This window comes from Stenella coeruleoalba, assembly GCF_951394435.1.
Source record: "Stenella coeruleoalba genome assembly, chromosome: 6".
NCBI lineage: Eukaryota > Metazoa > Chordata > Mammalia > Artiodactyla > Delphinidae > Stenella > Stenella coeruleoalba.
This window is the reverse complement of record NC_137151.1, coordinates 15576077-15603632: the sequence shown is the minus strand read 5'-3', so window position 1 is coordinate 15603632 and position 27556 is coordinate 15576077. Positions and strand designations below refer to the sequence as shown.

General features: G+C 34.9%; 1 protein-coding gene across 17 annotated transcripts in view; it reads left to right on the top strand.

Moving 5' to 3' along the window:
- Positions 1 to 27556, top strand: part of DPP10 (dipeptidyl peptidase like 10) — a 1578941-nt gene that overhangs the window by 1222814 nt on the left and 328571 nt on the right. For all 17 annotated transcript variants that reach the window (XM_079923993.1, XM_079923994.1, XM_079923998.1 and 14 more), the window contains one exon: positions 20332 to 20426. In XM_079923993.1, coding sequence (XP_079780119.1) covers positions 20332 to 20426 — 95 coding nt within the window. The remainder of the gene's footprint in view (positions 1 to 20331; positions 20427 to 27556) is intronic.

The following is a 27556-nucleotide window of genomic DNA, read 5'->3' as shown; positions in this document are numbered from 1 at the left end:
AAAGCAATTAGGTACTCATATATCTGTATGACTAATGTTAAATATTCATAGTTTACTCACGATCTACTGTGTGTAGATCCCTGCATTAACAGAAGTGAGGATGAGAAGGTTCAAAGTAAAGGAGAAGATGAATTATAGGTAGCAACCATAATGCAGAAACAAACCATTTTTGTTTCAAAGATGTTGAAAAATTTAGCATTATTTCAAATAGTGGGAACAAATACCAGGTAAATATCACGTATATATATTTTTTATATTCTACCAACAGTTTTGTTTTTAAAGCCAAAATAAATCTAAAAATGTATATTTTAAACTTTTGGCATCTCAGCCATCTCTTCTTTGGTCTTTACATTTTTTGATTTATTTATCTTTTAATAAGAACTTTATTGAGATAAAATTCATGTACCATAAAATGCACCCCTTTAAAGTATACAATTCATTGTTTTTTAATATATTCATAGAATTGTCCAACCATCGCCCCTATCTATTTCCAAAATATTTTCACTGCCCCCCCATACTCATTAGCAGTCATTTCCCCTTTCCCTTTCCCCTTCTCCCCTGACAACCACTAATCTACTTTCTATTTCTATGCATTTTCCTACTTGGACATTTCCTATACATTGAATTATATAACATGTGGCTCTTTTAGATTTGCTTTTTTCAGTTCGATTGTTTCCAAGCTTCATCCCTCTTGTAGCATGTATCATCAGCTCCTTTACTGACAAATAATGTTCTGCTGTATAAGTATATCACATTTTTAAATCTATTTATTAGTTTATGATATTGAGTTGCTTTCCTTTATCATTGGCTTTAGATCTTAATATTATTTTATTTCTTATATTATTGAGTGAATATTAACCCTTGGAACTTCCTTCTATTCTTCTTGCCTAGTTATCATCAAATGTATATGGTGATTTTACAATGCACAAAATGGAAAGATTTAGAAATTAATTCAATGAGACACATAAACACCAACTATATACTCGGTTCTATTCTAAGTAATGTGGTAAATAAGGAAATTTGAATATTTCCTTTTAGAAAGAGTATGTGCACTTTTTAATGATTAATGACGATATCTGATAAGGATGGAATATAGGTTGAGTGGAGAATTATTTTTTAAAATGCTAGTTAAATCATCATAATCAGGGCTTCCCTGGTGGCGCAGTGGTTGAGAGTCCGCCTGCCGATGCAGGGTACACGGGTTCATGCCCCGGTCCGGGAAGATCCCACATGCCGTGGAGCGGCTGGGCCCGTGAGCCATGGCCACTGAGCCTGCGCGTCCGAAGCTTGTGCTCCGCAACGGGAGAGGCCACAACAGTGAGAGGCCCGCGTACCGCAAAAAAAAAAAAAAATCATCATAATCAGCTTTGCTACCTCCATCATCAACAAAGCCAGGATCACTCATTGGGCACATACGCTGTATAAGATATTGCATTTGTTGGCATACATTGGAGTGTTTTATATTCAAACAACTTAATTGGGACATAGTTTTTTCTTATTTCAAATTAGAAGAGTAAATTACAGATAGCTAATGTAACCAGACCCAAAATTAAATGCTTAGGAATAAGAAGAGTCAGGTTTTATCCTAAATCTCTAAAACATACTCCATATATATGTGTGTCAGTGTGTGTATATATATATAACATAGTATTATACTGTGTAATATATATTACACTATATATATTTATATATTGTACTATATAATATATATTACACTATGTATACTTATATACATACATGTACTATAAATATACAATATATATGTGTATTTTATATATTTATATAAATTATATACTTGAAAAGGAATCATGGTGGAGGGACGGACTTTGAACTTATCCATGATGTTTATTTTCAAGATTTGGTTGATCAGAGGTGGGGTTGAGATCAGTGGTTTGAGGAAAAGAATCACAGTAATAAAAAGCATCCTTTCCACTGCAACGCTGTGGTACCACTCAATGATTTTAAATCGTATGTTTAGAGTTTATCCTTATTGGCAAGACTCATTTGTAATTTCAGTCCATTCCTTGGCACATCTGGTCTCAACAACTCGACAGGAGAGTTGAAACTTTGATGGAGATTTGTGATTCTTCCAGGACATACATGTGCATCTCCTCAGCAGTATCAGATTGATCTGTTGCCAACATGTTTTCTCCCCTCTCAGGAGAATGAATCTCTGTCTACACATGCTGGCAAACCCACACATTCCTCCTGGCAAGCTTCCCCAGTGGGCCACAGAAAGTCTTATGCTTTCAGGCAAAATCATTTTTCTCTAAGGGAAGTGTGACTTGGGAATATGGCAAGGCCCCAAATAACCTGGAAAGTTTCCTCAGAATTTTAACAATTACTGAAATAGATTTCCTTTTATGGGCCCATTCTTCTGCTACAAAGTACCCATTACACACACACACACACACATAATCAATTGTGCTGCACTTTCCTGCATGATAAAATGCCAGTTTATGGTAAGTTTGGAGAGGCATTGTTTTTGTTGTAAATAACACCCTTCATAAATAAAATCAGTCTTCATTAATGCACATACACTGTATAATAGATCTGTTACCTATTTCACTTATCCAAACTTGACCTTTTTCTGGCATCCACAGAATGATTTCTTTTTTTAAAATCAACGCATACCCAACACTCAGCAGGAGTGGACATGAGATTTAGTCCTGTGCCTGTTAGTACATCACATACCCCTAACATGCAGGGCAAGAATGTTTACCTGGCCCAATCAGGACCAGAGACAGCAGCGAAACTCTGATTGAGTATCCTAGAAAAAGAATCTTAATTTTTCCTGTTGGGCTTGAAAGTGAGAGGCCATGAGGTTTTCGTGATATTTGGATCATGAAGGGAAAGCCTGTCTGAATAGAGCCATCTGAAAGAAAACTATAAGATAGTACACTTGGCCTGATGACATTTGAGCCCTGGCATCAACTGGTACCTTGAAGCCAGACATACAATAAAATACATTTTAGACTTAAATCCGTTTGGGTCAGGTCTTCCAATACTTGAAACAGAAATAATCCTTTACTTTTCTCCCAATTCCTACCCTTATATATAAAATAGTAACAACTTATCCATGTGTTCTTATTTGATCAATCTTCTCCTAAGAGCATGAATTAGTATAATACCTGTTTACAGTTAGATAAATTTCATCTTAAGCATATGACAGAATATGATTAAGTTCATTATACAACTTGGACTCATCAGCATTTTTCTTTAATCAACTGAGTTTTTCTAATGAACTTTAACAGTGTTTAAAAAAGAAAAAAACAAACAAAACTAAATATGCTTGAGAAGTGATTTAATCCAAACTCAAAACCCAAAATTATTGCCCAAAGTTATTGCCTCTGTCCACCAAACTTAGCCATAGAACTAACTAGAGTTTTCTTATATTGGTAAATATCCTATAAGTGTTTTAATATATTTTATATTTCTGTTATAATCCCCAGAGTCTGATTGTCTTTCAGTATGTGAATTTTTAAGCGTACTTTTGTCACTTATATCAATATTTTTTCTGTTTAAATCAGTGCAATACTTCCGTTTCATTCAACTAAGTCAATTTCCTATTCAATTAAGTCTTACCTTATGGTTCAGTTATATACTACTTAGAGTGCAGTGATCAATTTTAATCTCTAGAGATTTAATTGAAAATGAAGAAATTGATAAAGGTATGCCATTATGCACTTGAAAAGTCACAGCATCTGTTGTTTAGATGTATGAATTAGTTGTACAACAAAAAAATTCTTCAGTGCTACTTTGTAAAACTATGTTCAGGACTAAAATATCTACATTTACTTTATTCTATTTTTTTTTTTTTGCGGTACACGGGCCTCTTACTGCTGTGGCCTCTCCCGTTGCGGAGCACAGGTTCCGGACGTGCAGGCTCAGCGGCCATGGCTCATGGGCCCAGCCGCTCTGCGGCACATGGGATCCTCCTGAACTGGGGCACGAACCCGTGTCCCCTGCATCGGCAGACGGACTCTCAACTGCTGCGCCACCAGGGAAGCCCACTAATTTATAATTTTAAGAGAAGCAAAAGGGATACAAAACATGATGTACTTTGAGATCTCAACTGCATGTTTGTAAGGAAACACATTAAAATTTTCATAGTTATTTTTCCTTGGTATGTTGGCATTATACAAATTTTCTGTGTTGCACATATATTACTTTAAAATCAGAAAAGAAACAAAAGTTACTGCCTTTGATAATATACGTCTTTTTCTTTTGTTATCTTGAATGTTCTAATATTAAACATGACGAGAAAAACATTTTCATAGGATGAGAATCTGCCTAAGATAAACTGGCACTAGATAGGGAAAGGTAACAGATTCATCTCTCCATTCAACTGGAAGACCAATTTCAAGACATTGCGTCTTGATAAGAAGGAATAGCCTTATCAAATATATTGGAGAGTAAACATGTTTGTCAGTGGAACAATGTCAATTGTTAATGGAAATTGACTAAAGTGTATGGACTGGCCAGAAAGGATCCAAGTAGCTAAATCTGCACAGATATAAGTATTATAGATAGTTAATTATATTATATATATATATATATATATAAAATACTATTTATATATTATAGATAGATAACAGATAGATAGCTAAATAGTGGATTTCAGAACTTTAAATGGCAGTCAGTGTTGCAAGATTAAAGCACAAATTGGATGTGTAGAGTTAATGTTAATTTTGAGTCTCTAATTTACAAGTTTGGTGCAAGATTATTTGATTTATGATTAAGTTAATGAAATGTCACTATGCAATTTGAGACCGTGTTATTAATGATGTAGAAATTAATTCTGAAATTAAAACCTTGAGAGAAAAAGGGGAGGTGTTTAGAATTGAGGAAGGATAACTTGTAAATGAGTAACTGTGAATGATCTAGGATTTTACTCTCCTTGTATATATATATGTATGTATGTGTGTGTATATATATATATATATATATATATATATATATATATATATAAACATGAAGCCTTTGGATCAGAGGCAAAGAGAGTTTGTGGTGAGGGCCAGATGGTACCTTCTCATATAGTGAAGTGCCTTACAGGAATGGAACTGCATAATAAGAAAACACTTACCTTGCATAGGATTGCTGGTGACCTGCCCATCCTCCAAATCTTCATTTGGAAGCTGAGATCAGCCCAGATTAATCTTTCCAGAATAAGGAAACATGGAGACAAGTTAGTGGCTAAAACAAAAACAAAATTAGACAAGAGAGGAGTGATTTAGATATTTGCCTAGACTCTTATTTTTTCCTTATATTTTGCAGTTTACATGTTACCTTAAAATAAGATCTGTTCTTTGTATGTGTCACTGCCATGTAGACTTCTAGACTTTTAAGATCATAGAAACACAACCAACATTTATGTTCATTTCACATGAGCTGCTCAGTGAAGAGAAGGCATGAATCTGTTTGTCTTCTTTTTGCCTGCTGACTACAGTAGACTGGACCACTCAAGCAGAGATAGTTGAGTATATGAGTCTGGAGTTAAGAAAGCTTTGGTAAAGCCCTAGTGATTTCTGATGGTTTTAACTGAAGAAAGTTAAGAACCAGTTACAAGTGGTATTTATCTTACTGCTGTGCGAACAAATCTTCTGGTGGTAGAGGTATTTGAAATTCTAGAGAGTGGTGTTTAATTTTTCTCTTATGTGATTTTTTGCAAATAATCTAAAGAATGAAATGGTCCTATGAAAACTGCTGCTATTCACATTTTAGCTACAGATCAAAAAAACATCATTTAGTTGAGTGACCATCAAGTGGAAAGGGCTGTTTACCACTGGAAGCTCCATTCATAGGATTGACATTTCCATATGAATTAATGATCATTACTTAGAATTATGACAACTTTTAAATGAAGATGGCCTTTATTCTGGTTATTTTTTAGAAAAATGAATTTATTTTGTACATCTATCTTTATCCTAAATATTTACCAGGAAAGCAAATCATTTTAAGGTAAATATATCTCTCATGCCAGATTGGAAAGCAAAAATTCTTTCAAGTAAATAGATATTTTGGGGATCCAAAAGTAATTCTTCTAGTGACATTGCAGTGATTGGTGACTAAACTAACATTTCTAAATATGGTAAGTAAAAAATATGATCTTTGAATGAAGCAAACAACCAACACAGAAGTCAGGAGATTTTTCTTTAAAGGATCAAAGAGTAAACGTTTTACGTTTTATGAGCTATGTACTCTGTGCTGCAGCTACTAAAATCTGCCATTGTAGTGCAAAAGCAGCTACAATATGTAAATGAATAAATGAATAAACATGACTGTGGGCCAAATTTGGTGCACCTAAACTTAGGTTTGTAAGGTTGGGTTAAAGAAAAATTATTTTGCCACGTGTTAAAATAGTAAGGAAGACCTCATTCAAGACTATTACAATAGAGGGTAGACTATTGCAATAGAGGGAAGACAACTAAACTGAACTCTAAATACAGCAAAGATACCTAGGGATTTATAGCCAAGAAGCAAAGTGTGAGGCAGAGTACATGGAAAATTTCTAAGAGGACATATCAAGGGTAGTCACTAAGCTGACTTAGCAGGATTCTTGCTAGCAATGAACAGTCAAGGTCTAGTGAAGAAGAGGGGTCAGAGGTGCCCACCTAAATTTTGGTCAAGAAGGGAGTCTTTGTCAATAGTGCTAAATGCATTTCTAAATAAAGTTATACGTGGAAAAATAAAATATAATTGATAAATGTAGTGAAAAGACTTAATCTTGTACCAGAGAAAAATATTTGTTGAGGTCTTTCAATGGGATAGGTGCCATATTGTGTACTATAGAAGTTATAAACTGAATACTAGTTCCCCCAAATTACCACCAAGATAACCTGTTAAACATGATGAAGCACAGCTGAATTTGTTGCTTACCTTCGTAAAGAAGATCAGTTTCTTCACCAAGAGTAAGCAGCATATTACCCAAAGGGAATGGTGAAAGAAAGATATTTATGAGGTTTGGGGGGGATCTGGTTTGACAGGTCTTTCAAGAAGTAGTATTGATTAGGATTGGTTGATATTTGAGTTGTAAAAGTTGAGGATTGGTGAATTTAGGGAGGGGAGGGTTTGGGAGAGACTCTTGAATATTAAACAGTCATTTGGCTGAGTTATGTATTGTTCTGAGAAAGAGATGTTTACTTCAGTGAGCATTAGTTGAGTAGTCTATTTTTCAAATAAATGGGTTTTCAGAAAGTTACTGAAAAAAAAAAAGGGATGAAGTTATTTGCAACCTCATCTTACCAGCAAGAATTTTCTGAAATATTAAAGCTGTATTAATACAGACACTTGAATAGTAAATTCATGTTAATGTAGATTGTGGGATGTGTGGGTGTGGATTGTTTCAGTTCTGAAAGAAACAAGAAATAGGGCCTTCTAGAATTTCTAAAGTAATTGAAAACCCAAAACAAACACATGAAAACTAAATAAAAAGAGACAGTAAAATTATTTGAAAGAAATCATATGATTAAATATTAATGACTGGTCGAAGAGCTCAGAAAAGAGAGATACTGAGTGAGGACTTTAGAAGTGTCGGGAATCTAACCATGCTTTGGGAAACGTGGAAATTCTGGACAGGACCTAGCCATTGGTTACTGGGCATCATAAGGAAAATAGAGTGGGAGTGAAGTATGAGTTGTGTGGACAACTGTAAACAACAGATGATCAGAACTTCTTATAGGGTGTCAGGAGATAATAAGTAGGGAAATACGTGTTGAAGTCATGGAGTGAGTAACCTGAGTGTTATGATTGTTTTCAGAGCAAATGAGAGCATTCAAAGTGTTGTTTAGGATGTGTTAGACTATGTGATGGGAATAAACTAGAGGCATAGAGAACACTGAAAAAACTAAAACAATCTTCCAAGTGAGAGGCTTTATAGCCTCTATATAGGAGATCTATATATATGTATATATATATATGTATATATATATATATATATCTCCATCTATATAGGAAATGAGATAGGAAGATGTAATGAACTTAAGCATATATATATATAGAATTTTGAGGGAGGGTGTAGCCAAAAATATGATGAGTTTAATTTTAGTCTACTGAGTTTTATGTATCTGCAAGTCATTTATGTCATCTAGTATAGAACTGGAAATATGAAACCAGCATACAGGAGAGGTCAGAGTTCAAAAATTTAAGAATCAATATAGGTTCATTCTCTAAGTCTGTGAGTTTGTTCTGTTTTGCAAATAAGTTCATTTGTATCATTTTTTTTAAGATTCTGCTTATAAGTGATTATCACAGGATATTTGTCTTTGTCTGACTTACTTCACTTGGTATGATCATCTCCAGGTCTATCCATATAGCTGCAAATGGCATTATTTCATTCTGTTTAATGGCTGAGTAATATTCCATTGTATGTATGTACCACATCTTCTTTATCCATTCATCTGTCCGTGGACATTTAGAGAATGAACCTCTGGTTACCAGGGCAGGGGGAGGGTAGGGGAGGGATAGATAGGGAGCTTAGGATTGACATGTACACACTGCTATATTTAAAATAGATAACCAACAATGACCTACTGTAAAAATAAATAAATAAATTTTTAAAAAGTAAAGAAAAAAAAAGAATCAATATAGGTAGGTCTGAGTAGAAATAACCAGTTAGAGAATAGCAGCTGGAAAAAAAAAAGCTCAGAATTGAGCTTTGGAGTATGTTTTTGTTTAGATAGCAATTGGATGAGTAGAATGTATAGAAATTTTTGAAGAAAGGATTCCAGGACAAGGTAATGCTTCAAAGGCAAGAAAAGATTTCAAAATCCTTCTGTTCATTGTAATTGTCACAGACTGCAAAGTTGAGTGCGGTGGGGACTAAGCATGCAGAAAGAGCACATTAGATTTGGTTATCACAGGTCAGTGTTGATGTTGGCAGTTTGCTATTTCAGGAGAGTGAGGACTGCATCTGTACTTCAGGGAGATATGGAGAATTGCATGTATGGTGGACACACAGGATAAGGCTGAAACCCCTTGTACAAAAGGTTTACTGAGGCTTATTGTGAATGGACAAAAGCCTGGGAGAGAGCAAAAGAACTGAATGAGGGTGATTATTATTATTTTTTTTAATATAGAGAATAAATATACAACATGAAAAGTACAAGTAAATGGCAAGAGGTAGATATTTAAGAAATATCAGAAATCAAAGATATTTAAAAGCACGGAGCATACTGATTTGGCTACAAAACAGCTTTTTTGCCTTTCAAAAGAGAAAGATCACTCTTTCCAGAAGTCTGGGGGAATGGAAGAGTGTACATGGAATGAGATTTTGAGGTAGACAAAAAGGACAACTAAGCCATTTCAGATGGCCTCAATTTTCTCAGGTAAATATATGGAGCCTGGGGTTCCTTAAAAAGTGAGAAAAATTTCTATATAGTTGTGAGCAGTGTTTTAGGAGAGATGGGTAAAGGCCTGCTGTTTTTCAACTATGATTAGCTCATAGTCTAGATTTACCACTGATATCTTTAAATAATGATTAAAACTTAACTTAATATTTAACAAATTCTTCCTAAATTTATTTGAACATTTTCAGTGATTATCATTTCATTATTTTGTTTTACTGTTTTTTCTAATATTTTCAGTTTGAGTGTGAATTTTAAAAAATGTATGCTATAGAATTTTTATTTTAGATATGTTAAAAATAAGTTTTCAGACAAAAATCATATTTGTATTAAAATGTTTCAAACAACCAATTTGCCAAGATTTTTTCCACTTTTTGAAAATTCTCTCCACAGATAGATGATAGAGGGATAGATTTAATTTTGAAACATTAAAAACAAATGTCTAAATTAATGCATCATTACATTACCAATAATAACATTAAAAAATAAGGTGACTTTACATTGATATTCATGGGAGGTGAATTTTGTCAGCTGTCAACACCCAGAATAACCTGTTATGCAAAGCTGAGTTTATTACCTATTGCAGTCAGGTAGAACAACATTTTGATAGTCTTTGTAGGTCCAGAAGGAGAGATTGGTGGGGTGGGTTGGGGGTTTGTGTATAGGGCTGGAAATCTAGATGTGAATTGTTAAGACAGGTATTTCAGTGTGAGGGTATGATCGAAAATGGGTGCATTTCATGATGTAATGGCCTAGGAGGGATGCACACAGAGAGGCAAGCAACTTGAGGTGACCTTAAGTTAACAGTTGTTTGATAATTTAGAAATCTGCTCAGTTTTAGGAGCTTATGGTTCAGATAAATTACTTTTCAGCAAGTTTATGAAAAAAAAATTAAGTTTTGTACTGATTTACAGTCTTGTCTTCATGGGCAAGAAGTAAAAGTAAAATCTTAAGGATGTAGGTCCTGACAGTTGGGGTGGATGCAGAGGCCTCAGTTCTCAATTTCAACAGCAAACTGGAATGTGAAGTCCATTACTACCTGCTTTGAGTGGACTAGGTATAAAATAAAACGTTGCCTTTACTGGAAAGAACTTAAACTAGGATATGGTACCGGTTTTCCTTTTGCTAGACAAATTAGGAAAAAAGGAATTAGAAAGAAATGTCAGGAGTTTGGATGGTGGGCGGTAGACACTAAAAGTATCATTACATTCTTATAGCTCAGGATGGAGGGGCATGACGGTGATTCTATCTTGTCACATCTTTTCTTTTTTTTAAAAAAAAAAAAACCTGACTGAATATGTGTTTAGGATAATTGACTCTTAATGTTCAATGAGCTGAAAAGGAGGAAAGATTATTTAATCAAAGTACTGTATAGACATGCCTAATACAGTGTTTTAAGAATGTTTCAAGTACACCTACCTTAATCTTCTTGTGTTAGTGCACTTTACTCATTGATCTTATTCACTCATATTTCAATACCTAATATTAAACAAAATATGAGGTGACAGTTTTGAAATATATTTCCAGAAAGTAATTTATTAATACAATATTAGGAATTTCAAAACTGGGAGATTCCACTAGTTATTATAAATCAAACAGTAAAGTAGGATAAATATGACACACAGAAGACCAGATTTTAAAGACCAGAAAAAATTAAAGAGAATTAATAAAGACATATATTAGATGCTTTTAAAATAATTCATGCAGAAATCTGTATTAAATATTAACCTGGAGAGTTACAGCTGAATTAAAACAAAAAAAGGTTTCTCCCACTAATGCAACATTGAAAGTCTAATAGTAAAATTTGTAGGAGTACAGATCCAAAGGGATTTATAAATCTCAAATCTCTATAGATGTTTTTCAAGTCTAAATAATTATCCAATGAAATTTACTTTAAGACAATTAAATGTAAAGAGATGAAAGGGAAAAACCTACAACCAAGATTACTCTACTGAGCAAGGATCTTATTCAGATTCGACAGAAAAATTAAAACCTTTACAGACAGCCAAAAGCTAAGAGAATTCAGCACCAGCAAACCAGATTTACAACAAATGCTAAAAGAAATTCTCTAGGCAGGAAACACAAGAGAAGGAAAAGACCTACAATAACAAACCCAAAACAATTAAGAAAATGGTAATAGGAACATACATATCGATAATTACCTTAAATGTAAATGGATTAAATGCTCCAACCAAAAGACATAGACTGGCTGAATGGACACAAAAACAAGACCCATATATATGCTGTCGACAAGAGACCCACTTCAGACCTAGGAACACATACAGACTCAAAGTGAAGGGGTGGAAAAGGATATTCCATGCAAATGGAAATCAAAAGAAAACTGGAGGAGCAATTCTTGTATCAGACAAAATAGACTCTAAAATAAAGACTATTATAAGAGACAAAGAAGGACACTACAAAATGATCAAGGAATCAATCCAAAAAGAAGATATAACAATTGTATATATTTATGAACCCAAAGTAGGAGCACATCAATACATAAGGCAAATGCTAACAGCCATAAAAGGGGAAATTGACAGTAGCACAATCATTGTAGAGGACTTTAACACCCCACTTTCACCAATGGACAGATCATCCAACATGAAAATAAATAAGGAAACACAAGCTTTAAATGATAAATTAAACAAGGTGGACTGAATTAATATTTATAGGACATTCCATTCAAAAACAACAGATTACACTTTCTTCTCAAGTGCTCATGGAACGTTCTCCAGGATAGATCATATCTTGGGTCACAAATCAAGACTTGGTAAATTTAAGAAAATTGAAATTGTTTCAAGTATCTTTTCAAACTACAACACTATGAGACTAGATATCAGTTACAGCAAAAATTTGTAAAAATTACAAACACATGAAGGGTAAACAATACACTACTAAATACCCAAGAGATCACTGAAGAAATCAAAAAGGAAATCAAAAAATACCTAGAAAGAAATGACAATGAAAACATGATGACCCAAAACCTATGGGATGCAGCAAAAGCAGTTCTAAGAGGGCAGTTTATAGCAATACAATCCTACCTCAAGAAAAAAAAATCTCAAACAACCTAACCTTACACCTAAAGCAATTAGAGAAAGAAGAACAAAAGAACCCCAAAGTTAGCAGAAGGAAACAAATCATAAAGATCAGATGAGAAATAAATGAAAAAGAAATGAAGGAAACAATAGCAAAGATCAATAAAATGAAAAGCTGGTTCTTTGAGAAGGTAAACAAAATTGATGAACCATTAGACAGACTCATCAAGAAAAGCAGTGAGAAGACTCAAATCAACAGACTTAGAAATGAAAAAGGAGAAGTAACAACTACAAGGAATTATGAGAGATTACTACAAACATCTCTGTGCCAATCAAATGGACAACCTGGAAGACATGGACAACTTCTTAGAAGAGCACAACCTAGCAACACTAAACCAGGAAGAAATAGAAAATATGAAACAACCAATCACAAGCACTGAAATTGCAACTGTGATTAAAACTCTTCCAACAAACAAAAGCCCAGGACCAGATGGCTTCACAGGCGAATTCTATCAAACATTTAGAAAAGAGCTAACACCTGTCCTTCTCAAACTCTTCCAAAATATAGCAGAGGGAGGAACACCCCCAAACTCATTCTACGAGGCCACCATCACCCTGATACCAAAACAGACAAAGATGTCACAAAGAAAGAAAACTACAGACCAATATCACTGATGAACATAGATGCAAAAACCTCAACAAAATATATGCAAACAGAATCCAGCAGCTCATTAATAGTATCATGCACCATGATCAAGTGGGGTTTATCCCAGGAATGCAAGGATTCTTCAATATATGCAAATAAATCAATGTGATATACCATATTAACAAACTGAAGGAGAAAAATCATATGATCATCTCAATAGATGCAGAAAAAGCTTCTGACAAAATTCAACATCCATTTATAATAAAAACCCTCCAGAAAGTAGGCACAGAGGGAACTTAACATGATAAAGGCCATATATGACAAACCCACAGCCAACATTGTTCTCAATGATGAAAAACTGAAACCATTTCCTTTAAGATCAGGAACAAGACAAGGTTGTCCACTCTCACCACTATTATTCAACATAGTTTTGGAAGTTTTAGCTACAGCAATCACAGAAGAAAAAGAAATAAAATGAATCCAAATTGGAGAAGAAGAATAAAACTGCCGTTATTTGCAGATGACATGATACCATACATAGAGAATCCTAAAGATGCTACCAGAATACTGCTAGATCTAATGAATGAATTTGGGAAAGTAAAGAATACAAAATTAATGCACAGAAATCTCTTGCATTCCTATACATTAATGATGAAAAATCTGAAAGAGAAATTAAGGAAACACTCCCATTTACCATTGCAACAAAAAGAATAAAATGCCTAGGAATAAACCTACCTAAGGAGACAAAAGACCTGTATACAGAAAATTATAAGACACTGATGAAAGAAATTAAAGATGATACAAAGAGATGGAGAGATATACCATGTTCTTGGATTGGAAGAATCAACATTGTGAAAATGACTCTACTACCCAAAGCAATCTACAGATTCAGTACAATCCCTATCAAAATACAAATGGTATTTTTCACAGAACTAGAACAAAAAAATTCACAATTTGTATGGAAACACAAAAGACCCTGAAGCACCAAAGCTTCAGGGAAAGAAAAATGGAGCTGGAGGTATCAGGCTCCCGGACTTCAGACTACACTACAAGGCAACAGTAATCAAGAGAGTATGGTACTGGCACAAAAACAGAAACATAGCTCAATGAAACAGGATAGAAAGCCCAGAGATAAACCCACACACATATGGTCACCTTATTTTTGATAAAGGAGGCAAGAATATACAATGGAGAAAGGACAAACTCTTCAATAAGTGGTGCTGGGAAAACTGGACAGCTACCTATAAAAGAATGAAATTAGAACACTCCCTAAAACCATACACAAAAATAAACTCAAAATGGATTAAAGACCTAAATGTAAGGCCAGACACTGTCAAACTCTTAGAGGAAAACATAGGCAGAACACTCTATAACAAATATCACAGCAAGATCCTTTTTGTCCCACATCCTAGAGAAATGGAAATAAAAACAAAAATAAATAAATGGGACCTAATGAAATAGAAAACCTTTTGCACAGCAAAGGAAACCATAAACAAGAGCAAAAGACAACCCTCAACATGGGAAAAAATATTTGCAAGTGAAGCAACTGACAAAGGATTAATCTCCAAAATTTACAAGCAGCCCATGCAGCTCAATATAAAAAAAAACAAACAACCCCATCCAAAAATGGACAGGAGGCCCAAATAGACATTTCTCCAAAGAAGATATACAGATTGCCAACAAACCCATGATAGGATGCTCAACATCACTAATCGTTAGAGAAATGCAAATTAAAACTGCAATGAGTTATCCCCTCACACCAGTCAGAATGGCCATCATCAAAAAAAATCTACAAACAATAAATGCTGGAGAGGGTGTGGAGAAAAGGGAACCCTCTTGCACTGTTGGTGGGAATGTAAACTGATACAGCCACTATGGAGAACAATATGGAGATTCCTTAAAAAACTAAAAATAGAACTACCATATGACCCAGCAATCCCACTACTGGGCATATACCCTGAGAAAACCATAATTCAAAAAGAGTCATGTACCACAATGTTCACTGCAGCTCTATTTACAATAGCCAGGCCATGGAAGCAACCTAAGTGTCCATCGACAGATGAATGGATAAAGAAGATGTGGTACATATATACAATGGAATATTGCTCAGCCATAAAAAGAAACAAAACTGAGTTATTTGCAGTGAGGTGGATGGACCTGGAGTCTGTCATACAGAGTGAAGTAAGTCAGAAAGAGAAAAACAAATACCATATGCTAACACATATATATGGAATAAAAAAGAAATGTTCATGAAGAACCTAGGGCCAGGACGGGAATAAAGATGCTGACCTACTAGAGAATGAACTTGAGGACACGGGGAGGGGGATGGGTAAGTTGGGACAAAGTGAGACAGTGACATGTACATTTATACACTATCAAATGTAAAACCTGTAGCTAGTGGGAAGCAGCTGCATAGCACAGGGAGATCAGCTTGGTGCTTTGTGACCACCTAGAGAGGTGGGATAGGGAGGGTGGGAGGGAGGGAGACACAAGAGGAAGAGATATGGGGATATATGTATATGTATAGCTGATTCACTTTGTTATAAAGTAGAAACTAACACACCGTTGTAAAGCAATTATACTCCAGTAAAGATGTTAAAAAAAAAAAAAAGTATTTTACTGGAACTATTTTCTATGTTGAAAAATATTCAACAACAGGTGAGTGATAAAGGAATGATGTCATATTCATGAATAGAACGCTGTGCAACTGTTAAAAGAATGAGGTAGACACATGTGTACTGACATGAAACATTCTTTAAAATTATTAAATTTAAAAAGAAGTGCATCATCAAAAAGCAGACATCAGTGGAACAGAATAGAGAGCCCAGAAATAAATCCACATATTTATGGTCAATTAATCTATGACAAAGGAGGCAAGAATATACAATGGAGAAAAGACAATGTCTTCAGTAAGTGGTGCTGGGAAAACCGGCCAGCTATATGTAAAATAGTGAATTTAGAACATTTTCCCACACTATATACAAAATTATATACAAATATAAACTCAAAGTGTATTAAAGACCTAAACATAAAACATGACACCACAAAACTCCTAGGAAAGTACATAGGCAGAACACTCTTTGACATAAATCACAGCAATATTTTTTGGATCTGTCTCCTAAAGCAAAGAAAACAAAAGCAAAAATAAACAAATGGGAGCTAATTAAACCTAGAAGCTTTAGCACAGCATAGGAAATCATCGACAAAACAAAATGCGAACCTACTGAATGGGAGAAAACTTTTGTGAATGATATGACTGATAAGGGGTTAAAGAACTCATACAACTCAATATTAAAAAAGCAATCAACCCAATTAAAAAATAGGCAGAAGACCTGAATAGACATTTTTCCAAAGAAGACATACAGATGGCCAACGGGCACATGAAAAGATGCTCAACATCATTAATCATCAGAGAAATGCAAATTAAAACCAAAGTGATATATCACCTCACACCTGTGAGAATGGCTATCATCAAAAAGTCAACAAATAACAAATGCTGGAGAGGATGTGGAGAAAAGGGAACACTTGTCCACTCTTAGTGGGAATGTAAATTGGTGCAGCCACTGTGGAAAACAGTATGGAAGTTTCTCAAAAAAACTGAAAATAAAGTTGCCATATGATTCAGCAATTCCACTCCTCAGTATATACCTGAATAAACCAAAAACACCAATTTGAAAAGATACATGTACCCCAATGTTCATAGGAACATTATTTACAATTGTCAAGATATGGAAGCAACCTAAGTGTCCATCAACAGATGAAGCGATAAAGAAGATGTGGTATATACATGGATATACAGTATGTGGATATACAAAGGAATACTACTTAGCCATGAAAAAAGAATGAAATTTTGCCATTTGCAGCAACGTGGATGGACATGGAGAGCATTATGCTAAGTGAAATAAGTCAGACAGAGAAAGAAAAATACTGTATGATACCACTTATATGTGGAATCTAAAAAATACAACAAACTGGTGAATACAACAAAAAAGAAACAGACTCACAAATATAGAGTACAAACCAGGGGTTACCAGTGAGGAGAGGAAAGGAAGGAGGGGCAAGATAAGGGTAGGGGATTAAGAGGTGCAAACTACTATCTATAAAATAAGCTACAAGAATATATTTTACAGTACAGGGAATATAGCCAGTATTTTATAGTAATTATGAAGGGAATATAACCTTTAAAATTGTGATCACTATGTTGTATACCTGAAGCTTATATAATATTGTAAACTATCTATACCTCAATTTTAAAAAAACATTAAAAAAGTGCATCATAAAAAAAAAATGATGTGGCACACATATACAATGGAATAGTACTCAGCCATAAAAAGCAGTGAAATTGCATTTTTTGTATTGAGATAGATGGACCTAGAGTCTGTCATACAGAGTGAAGTAAGTCAGAAAGAGAAAAACAAATACTGTATGCTAACACATATATATGGAATCTAAAAAAAAGAAAAAAGATTCTGAAGAACCTAGGGGCAGGACAGGAATAAAGGTCCAGACGAGGACACAGGGAGGGGGAAGGGTAAGCTGGGATGAAGTGAGAGAGTGGCATGGACATATATACACTACCAAATGTAAAATAGATAGCTAGTGGGAAGCAGCTGCATAACACAGGGAGATCAGTTTGATTTTTTGTGACCACCTAGAGGGGTGGGATAGGGAGGGGGGGAAGGAGACGCAAGAGGGAGGAGATATGGGGACATATGTATAACTGATTCACGTTGCTATAAAGCAGAAACTAACACAATTGTAAAGCAATTATACTCCAATAAAGATGTTAAAAAAATTAAATGTAGTCTTTATCTTCTCAAACAAACTCCACTTCCTTCTATTTTGATTCTAAGGGAAATAAAAATTAATTTTCCTTCATCTATCCCAATATAATCCATCATCAGCTGCGGGTTTCCTTACTATGAGAGACAGTAAGGCCATATGTTACTTTATCTCTTCTGTTGAAGAAGAATCACTATTCATGCTCTCTGGGCTCCTGTTTCTCCCTAAGCCCTTAGATTCTCATCCCTATTTAGAATTCTGCAGTGTGCTGGTCCCCTGGGAAAAGAACCAGTCACTGATTGGCTTTTTGCTCTATTTATTACCATGGTACAGTAGAAGGGGAAAAACCCTCTTTCTCTTAATTTATTGTAAAGATATTTTAAGGATGTTTGTTAAGACACGTTATTTATGCTAATCTGTGATGGCAGTGTCTATCCATACCAAGAGGTGGTCCAGAACTGAGAAAATGATGGAACATAACAGAGGCGTCAGTTGAGGTTGGACTATAGATTAAAGCAAGCGTTGATTTTGAGCGGGAAGACAGGAGACCAGAGTCAGCTGGCAAGGCTTAATTGAGTAACACAGGTGACCAGTATTGCTCTTGAGCCTGTGATCATATATTTGGGATAGAAAGGAAAGGGAAGAGAGGTAAAGAATAGAAAGCAAAATAAATATTTATTATGTGTGTAACCCTGTTACTTGTCTTACATCACTAGAAAGGTCAGCAGGTAAAGTTAATGATAAAAAGAACCCAATTTATCTATAGGTGATGAAAGAAATTCAGTAGGTGATACAAGGCCTTATTTTTTTTTTTTTTTTTTTTTTGCGGTACGCGGGCCTCTCACTGTTGTGGCCTCTCCCGTTGCGGAGCACAGGCTCCGGACGCGCAGGCTCAGCGGCCATGGCTCACGGGCCCAGCCGCTCCGCGGCATGTGGGATCTTCCCGGACCGGGGCACGAACCCGCGTCCCCTGCATCGGCAGGCGGACTCTCAACCATTGTGCCACCAGGGAAGCCCCCAAGGCCTTATTTTTAAGTTCACATAGGACCATCTTTCAGTACACTTAAATACAACTCAGATAGTAACTTGAAATCTTTGTCCCTTTTTCTCCTTTCTTAAAACACTATTTGTCTTTCCTTGTGGCCCATGTCTTTCCAACATGTCACTCTCCCCATGTGACTAAGGTCAAGAAGAGCCATTGGCCTTCTGTGCCATCCCTGACTCTAGTAGGAGAGTCATATTGGACTCTCAGTCTTCTGAATGGAACACAGAAGAAAGACAAACTTCATTTTTGCTAGTATTGATTGCTTCTCATCATAACTTCTGGGTGTCACTATTTATAATATTGAAATAACTAGAGAACGAGTCAGAAAACCTTGCTCTGCCAAAACTGTCAGACATTTCCACATAGTTTTCACAGCCCACCATGCAGTATTTGTTTACCACCATTATGCAGACGAAGCCAGGTTCTGAGAATTGTAAATTATATAACTTCATTTACTGTGAATAGTAGGTCCAACCCCTCTCAATATTTCTTCCAAGAATGGGCAGGCGGGTAGGGGGGTGCAATACCATGGAGAAGTTTAGAATTGGGTAAAACTGAAAAGGACATTATCCAAAAAAAAAAAAAAAAAAAGAAAGAAAGAAAGAACACTCAAGACTGCTTTTATTTGGGTATCTTCCCTTTTATCTAATCACATAAATGTATGTATAATATATCTATTATTTATATAGCTTTTATGTAGATACAGATATCTTTCTTTTCTTAACTCCTGAATATCCTTTCTGGCAGCTTGTCTCAGGTTGGTATTTGCAGTCTATGGTATTCTTAATATGAGTTAATTTCCTGGTAAATGTGGCTGAATTTAACTCAAACATATTTAAAATCAACAGCTGTCCAGACGAAATGCAATTATTTACACTGAAAACATCATTCTCTTTAAAGTTGAAAAAGTGGATACAATGGACACATACAGTCTCAGAGATTTTGACCAGTGGTCACACAATCCAGACAAAATACCAGAGGCACAGTTCCAAACCCAAGGGAGAAAGAGGTTGAGTGGCAATTGAGCGGTGGTAGGACTGGGTTTGTGAAAAAGTCTGCATGAACGTGCTTCATATGATAGTCTCAGAATTGTGTCCAGTTATGTTTAACTGGCAGTCTCGTTGAAAGTTTACCTAGATCACTAATCAGTAACAGCTTCGGAAATGGGAGGCATTTCTCTGTCCCTTCTTTCTCATCTTAGAATGGGCATCAGTTGCCCATGTTTTAATTACTTTTCATTTGTTCAACCAAGAATCTGAGTGACCCTGTCACTAACACTGTTTTCATTGCACAGTAGGCCATGTGCTGGGTGGGCTTCCTGAAGAGGATTAATGAGAGCTAAGTACAGAAATCTGCTCAGGTTATTAAAGGCTAACAGTGATTGTTCTAATGTGTCTGTTTATTATGCACATTATCTCCTCTACACTCATATTAACCTAGTCAATGTGTTTGTCAATTGTTAATATCTTTTTGTTGCAGATACAGATGTGGTGTATAAAAGCGAGAATGGACATGTCATTAAACTGAATATAGAAACAAATACTACCACATTATTATTGGAAAACACAACTTTTGTAAGTAATGAATAATTAATTACTTTAATCATTTCAGTATTGTTTAGAATGTTCTCTTGGTATACATAATGGTCGTTTTTTCCAGCTTCAGCACTTGCAACGCTTTTCAAGTGAAAAGTTAAGGCTGGGATATTATTAGAATCAGTAGATCTATTCATAGAAAATTCCCATGTGACCATCTGCTCTGTTTTCTCCCCAATTATCCTTTTTAGTAAATGAATAAGTGTTTCTAAGAATAATATTTTTTTAGAATGAATATTTATTCCGATATTTTCTATGTAAGTTTAGCCATACAAATGCCAAAATTAAAAAAAAAAAAAGGTTAATATAACCCAAGCCATAACTTTTTCTCTGCCTTTACTTTTCATTCTTCCTGACTTGTTTCTGATTGTGGTTTTCGAAATCAAGTAGAAGGCAGGCTTTCTAAAACTGGCCTTTAGTTGGAGTTGATATGCTTTACTTTTATAATTAAGCATTCTATCAGTATCATTTCTCTTCTCCAGAATCATTGTTTGGCCTAACAATGATCCAAATAACTGAATGTATTTATTTTGCTCTCATAAATGTATATGAACTTTGGGGTAAATTCAGTCCTCTTAAGGTTAAATTTAGCTATGATTACCTATTGAGTAAGTGACAATGAATCAACTGTTTCAAATGTTCAAAATCTAGGATCAAACACCACTGAAAAATAGTTTAAAGTTATTTGCTCATTGTTTTATACAATCAAAGGTTCAATGTATTGCCTATTAGATGAGTTCCTATGTTATAACACATGAACTAAGGCCTCAGAAGACCTCCTATACAAATTAAAGGAAGAAGCAAACCATCAGACACTTTTCGTACTTATTGCTACTTGTACATCTGGAATAAACATTTGGACTTCATGTTTGTAATAGGGTGGCCAGGTGGAAGAGATGAAGTGAAAACTTCTGTTGTTAGTGTTTTTACTTTTTAAGAGAAAAGTGGTTGTTGAAATCATGCAGTGATTATATATGTATATATTTGTTAGACTAAATTAAACCAACCAGCTGAGGTACTTTAGCAATTAGGTTATTAACTAACTAATAATGGCATTGCTATTTTTAAATGAATCAGTTAATTCACAGATATTAGAAGAGCAGATACTCTGAATGCAATGATTTATAGTACTTGTGGAATGCCAAGGCAGTGTAAGCCATATTGCTCACTTTCTTAGAATATTGATTTCCTTGGGGTCGGTAATGCTTACCTTCCTGAAAAAGTTTAACAAACAGCATAGAGCGGTATCTATTATTTCTTAACTGGTTGGTCCTCGGGGATACTAGAGAAGAGGCTAAGGAATCATCGAGAGATGCTGAAATCAATGGGAAAGAAGCCTCCATATGAGATAAGACAGGAGGTAGAAAGCAGGAATCAGTAATTATGACAGCTAATGGTTGGCTGATTAAAGTCAATGCGAATTAATTTCAATAAAACTAGTTTGGAGAGCAAAATTAAATGAATTTTTGTATTTGTTTCCTTTATTATAAAGTAACATTTTTGATGGGGGTTATAGACCTTTAGTGGTCAAGTATTTAAGTTAAGAATAACCACGTAGTACGTGAATATCTGGTTATGTGACTGTTCCACACTGATCATCCCCTTACACAGGTTAATGAGGTCTTCTATTGGTCACTAATTATCTTTTTTTTTTTTCAGCATTTATTCCTTGCTTTCTTAGTCTCTTTGGTACATCAGAAAAGGAACAGAACAAACCTTGTCGGTTATTATTTCATTCTGTCGTTGGTACTTCATACTTTACACCAACCCCATCTCATTGTAGTTTTCTCCATGTGTTAATTAATGCCATTTTATCTTTATGCTTGTATGTTTAATCTTCTAAAAATCCTTCTGAGGTCTATTTCTGCTCTTTTCTATGTTGGCCATGACTCTTAATTACCACCGAGTCATATTTAACAAATTTTCTAATTTACTGATCTTTCAAGATTCATAGGCTCCCTGAAGACATTCATCTCACAACACAGATAATGAAGCAGTTTATAAGTCCTAGAGGCATCAGAATTCAGTGGAGGAGGCTGAGGATAAAGATTGGAATGCGCCTTATGTTTCCAACTAGTTAACTGAGAACCGCAAACAAAAAATACAAATTAACACGAATCCAGATGAATTCAAAGGAACTTATTTAATCATTTTCTCCTTCTAACTCCGAGATAGCATTATTAAACACACTTGTGTTTTAAAGATCATGCTAAGCTAAAGCCTGCATATGCTTTCTCTCTCAGGCCACACTCTTGGGAAAAAAATCCCTTATCAGAGCATAAAATTTTTATTTATAGCGCAGTTTTTTTTCATTGAGCAATTAGCAATACTTTAATGACAATTATAATTAATTGGATTAGATCACTATAAGAAGCTTTGTAGTAAAGTGTACCAAGGCAATTGAGAAAAAAAATTATTACTTAAAATGTGACAACAGAATAGCCTATTGTATAATAAGACATATTTTGAAAAAAAATGTGACTGCCAGTTTATTTTAAAACTTAATATAACATCACATTGTTATTTCTCTGCTTACATACGTTTTAAATATGAATGGTGGGCCCTTTTAGCTATGTAATCATGGTTAGCAGACACTATGAGTAATGATAATATTGGCTGTGACAGTCAAAAATAAAACAAAAGTAAATAATTTTCCTGAAATAATTGGCTTATGTCTTAAGGCATTCTTTTGGAGTGAAGATAGGTGGACTTCTAATGAAGGAGAAAATTAAAGTGTATATAACTTTTTGAAGAGGAGTTACATGAAAGGAGTGATTTAGCCCCAAAAGTGCTCTTAATCATTTTTAAGTGTTTGAAAAAGTTATCTCATAAAGCCACAACTATTTCAAACAAAAGCTCATTCACAGTGTCATAATGAGGAAAATGTTTCATAAGTATTAGCTGTATTCTGTCTACTGGAAATAATTTGAATATCTCCAGTGGTTTTGGCAAAAAACACCAGCATTCATAAATAGTTCTATCAAATTTCTGAGATTAGAAAGGAATTGGAAACATGATTCTGAGCTACATGCTTAAACATTACTAAGATTAAAAAAAAAAAAAAAGCTTGTATACTAATATGGAAAGGGAAACTAAATATCTGTAAGCTTTTAAAACTATGCTATAAAAATAGCCTAAAGCATAGAAAGGAAATTCACGGTAACATTCAAGGGAAATGTTACCTATACATGTTTTGGTCCAACTATTTATTTATAGGTCATTACAAAATAGTAGGTTTGACTAGAACCAAGGAATATTTATGGACTTATCATGCATAGAGATAGCATCAGTTGATTTGCATACCACTGCAGTATTTCTTTTTTTAACATCTTTATTGTAGTATAGTTGCTTAACAATGTTGTGTTAGTTTCTGCTGTATAACAAAGTGAATCAACTATATGCATACATATATCCCCATATCCCCTCCCTCTTGCATCTCCCTCCCACCCTCCCTATCCCACCCCTCTAGGTGGTCACAAACAACGAAGCTGATCTCCCTGTGCTATGCGTCTGCTTCCCACTAGCTATCTGTTTTACATTTGGTAGTGTATATATGTCAATGCCACTCTCTAACTTTGTCCCAGCTTACCCTTCCCCCTCCATGTGTCCTCAAGTCCATTCTCTACATTTGCATCTTTATTCCTGTCTTGCCCCTAGGTTCTTCAGAACCTTTTTTTTTTTTACATTCCATATATATATATATATATATATGTTACCATATGGTATTTGTTTTTCTTTTTCTGACTTATTTCACTCTGTATGACAGACACTAAGTCCATCCACCTCACTACAAATAACTCAATTTCGTTTCGTTTTATGGCTGAGTAATATTCCATTGTATATATGGACCACATCATCTTTATCCATTCATCTGTCGATGCACACTTAGGTTGCTTCCATGTCCTGGCTATTGTAAATAGAGCTGCAGTGAACATTGTGCTCCATTACTCCTTATGAATTATGGTTTTCTCAGGGTATATGCCCACTAGTAGGATTGCTGGGTCATATGGTAGTTCTATTTTTAGTTTTTAAAGGAACCTCCATACTGTTCTCCATTGTGGCTGTATCAATTTACATTCCCACCAACAGTGCAAGAGGGTTCTCTTTTCTCCACACCCTCTCCCGCATTTATTGTTTGTAGAATTTTTGATGATGGCCATTCTGACTGGTGTCAGGTAATACCTAATTGTAATTTTTATTTGCATTCCTGTAATGATTAGTGATTTTGAGCATCCGTTCATGTGTTTGTTGGCAATCTGTATATCTTCATTGGAGAAATGACTATTTAGGTCTCCTGCCCATTTTTGGATTAGATTGTTTGTTATTTTTATATTGAGCTCATGAGCTGCTTTAATATTTTGGAGATTAATCCTTTGTCAGTTACATTTTTTGCAAATATTTTCTCCCATTTTGAGGGTTGTCTTTTCATCTTGTTTATGGTTTCTTTTGCTTTGCAAAACTTTTATGTCTCATTAGGTCCCATTTGTTTATATTTCCATTTCTCTAGGAGGAGGGTCAAAAAGGATCTTGCTGTGATTTATGTCATAGAGTGTTCTGCCTATGTTTTCCTCTAGGAGTTTTATAGTGTCTGGCCTTACATTTAGGTCTTTAATCCATTTGGAGTTTATTTTTGTGTATGGTTTTAGGGACTGTTCTAATTTCATTCTTTTACATGTAGCTGTCCAGTTTTCCCAGCACCACTTATTGAAGAGACTGTCTTTTCTCCATTGTATATTCTGATCTCCTTTATCAAAGATAAGGTGACCATATGTGCGTGGGTTTATCTCTAGGCTTTCTATCCTGTTCCATTTGTCTATGTTTCTGTTTTTGTGCCAGTACCTTACTGTATTGATTTCTGTAGCTTTGTAGTATAGTCTGAAGTCTAGGAGCCTGATTCATCCAGCTCCGTTTTTCTTTCTCAAGATTGCTTTGGCTATTTGGGGTCCTTTGTGTTTCCATACAAATTGTGAAATGTTTTTTTCTAATTCTGTGAAAAATGCCATTGGTATAGGGATTGCAATGAATCTTTAGATTGCTTTGGGTAGTATGGTCATTTTCACAATGATGATTCCTCCAATCTAAGAACATGGTATATCTCTCCATCTGTTTGTATCATCTTTAATTTCTTCCATCAGTGTCTTATAGTTTTCTGCATACAGGTCTTTTGTCTCCTTAGGTAGGTTTATTCCTAGGTATTTTATTCTTTTTGTTGCAATGGTAAATGGGAGTGTTTCCTTAATTTCTCTTTCAGTTTTCATCATTAGTGTACAGGAATGCAAGAGATTTCTGTGCATTAATTTTGTATCCTGCCACTTTCCCAAATTAATTGATTAGCTGTAGTAGTTTCCTGGTAGCATCTTTAGGGTTCTCCATGTATAGTATCATGTCATATGCAAACTGACCATTTTACTTCTTCTCCGATTTGGATTCCATTTATTTCTTTTTCTTCTCTGATTGCTGTGGCTAAAACTTCCAAAACTTTGTTGAATAATAGCAGTGAGACCGGGCAGCCCTGTCTTTTTCCTGATGTTAGTGGAAATGGTTTCAGTTTTTCACCACTGAGAACAATGTTGTCTGTGGGTTTGTCATATATGGCCTTTATTATGTTGAGGTAAGTTCCCTCTATGCTTACTTTCTGGAAGGTTTTTATCTTAAATGGGTGTTGAATATTGTCAAAAGCCTTTTCTGCATCTATTGAGGTTATCATATGGTTTTTCTCCTTCAGTTTGTTAATATGGTTTATCACATTGATTGATTTGCATATATTGAAGAATCCTTGCATTCCTGGGATAAACCCCACTTGATCATGGTGTATGATCCTTTTAATGTGCTGTTGGATTCTGTTTGCAGGTATTTTGTTGAGGATTTTTGCATCTATGTTCATCAGTGATATTGGCCTGTAGTTTTCTTTCTTTGTGACATCTTTGTCTGGTTTTGGTACCAGGGTGATGGTGGCCTCATAGAATGAGTTTGGGCGTGTTCCTCCCTCTGCTTTATTTTGGAAGAGTTTGAGAAGGATAGGCATTAGCTCTTCTCTAAATGTTTGATACAATTGACCTGTGAAGCCATCTGGACCTGGGCTTTTGTTTCTTGGAAGATTTTTAATCACACTTTCAATTTCAGTGCTTGTGATTGGTTGTTTCATATTTTCTGTTTCTTCCTTGTTCAGTGTTGGGAAGGTTATGCTCTTCTACGAATTTGTCCATTTCTTCCAGGTTGTCCATTTGATTGGCATATAGTTGCTTGTAGTAATCTCTCATGATCCCTTTGTATTTCTGCAGTGTCCGGTGTTACTTCTCCTTTTTCATTTCTAATTCTGCTGAGTTTAGTCTTCTCCCTTTTTATCTTGATGAGGCTGGCTAATGGTTTATCAATTTTGTTTATCTTCTCAAAGAACCAGATTTTAGTTTTATTGTTCTTTACTATCGTTTCCTTCATTTCTTTTTCATTTATTTCTGATCTGATCTTTATGATTTCTTTCCTTCTGCTAACTTTGTGGGGGTTTTTTTGTTGTTCTTTTTCTAATTGCTTTAGGTGTAAGGTTAGGTTGTTTATTTGAGATTGTTCTTGTTTCTTGAAATAGGATGTATTGCTATAAACTTCCCTCTTAGAACTACTTTCGCTGCATCCCATAGGTTTTGGGTTGTCGTGTTTTCATTGTCATTTCTTTCTAGGTATTTTTTGATATCCTCTTTGATTTATTCATTGATCTCTTGGTTATTTAGTAGTGTATTGTTTAGCCTCCATGTGTTTGTATTTTTTACAGTATTTTTCCTGTAATTAATATCTAGTCTCATAGTGTTGTGGTTGGAAAAGATACTTGATACGATTTCAATTTTCTTAAATTTACCAAGGCTTGATTTGTGACCCACAATATCGTCTATCCTGGAGAATGTTCCTTGGGCTCTTAAGAAGAAATTGTATTCTGTAGTTTTTGGATGGAATGTACTATAAATATCAATTGAGTCCATCTTGTTTAATGTGTCATTTAAAGCTTGTATTTCCTTATTTATTTTCATTTTGGATGATCTGTCCATTGGTGAAAGTGGAGTCTTAAAGTCCCCTACTATGATTGTGTTACTGTCAATTTCCCCTTTTATGGCTGTTAG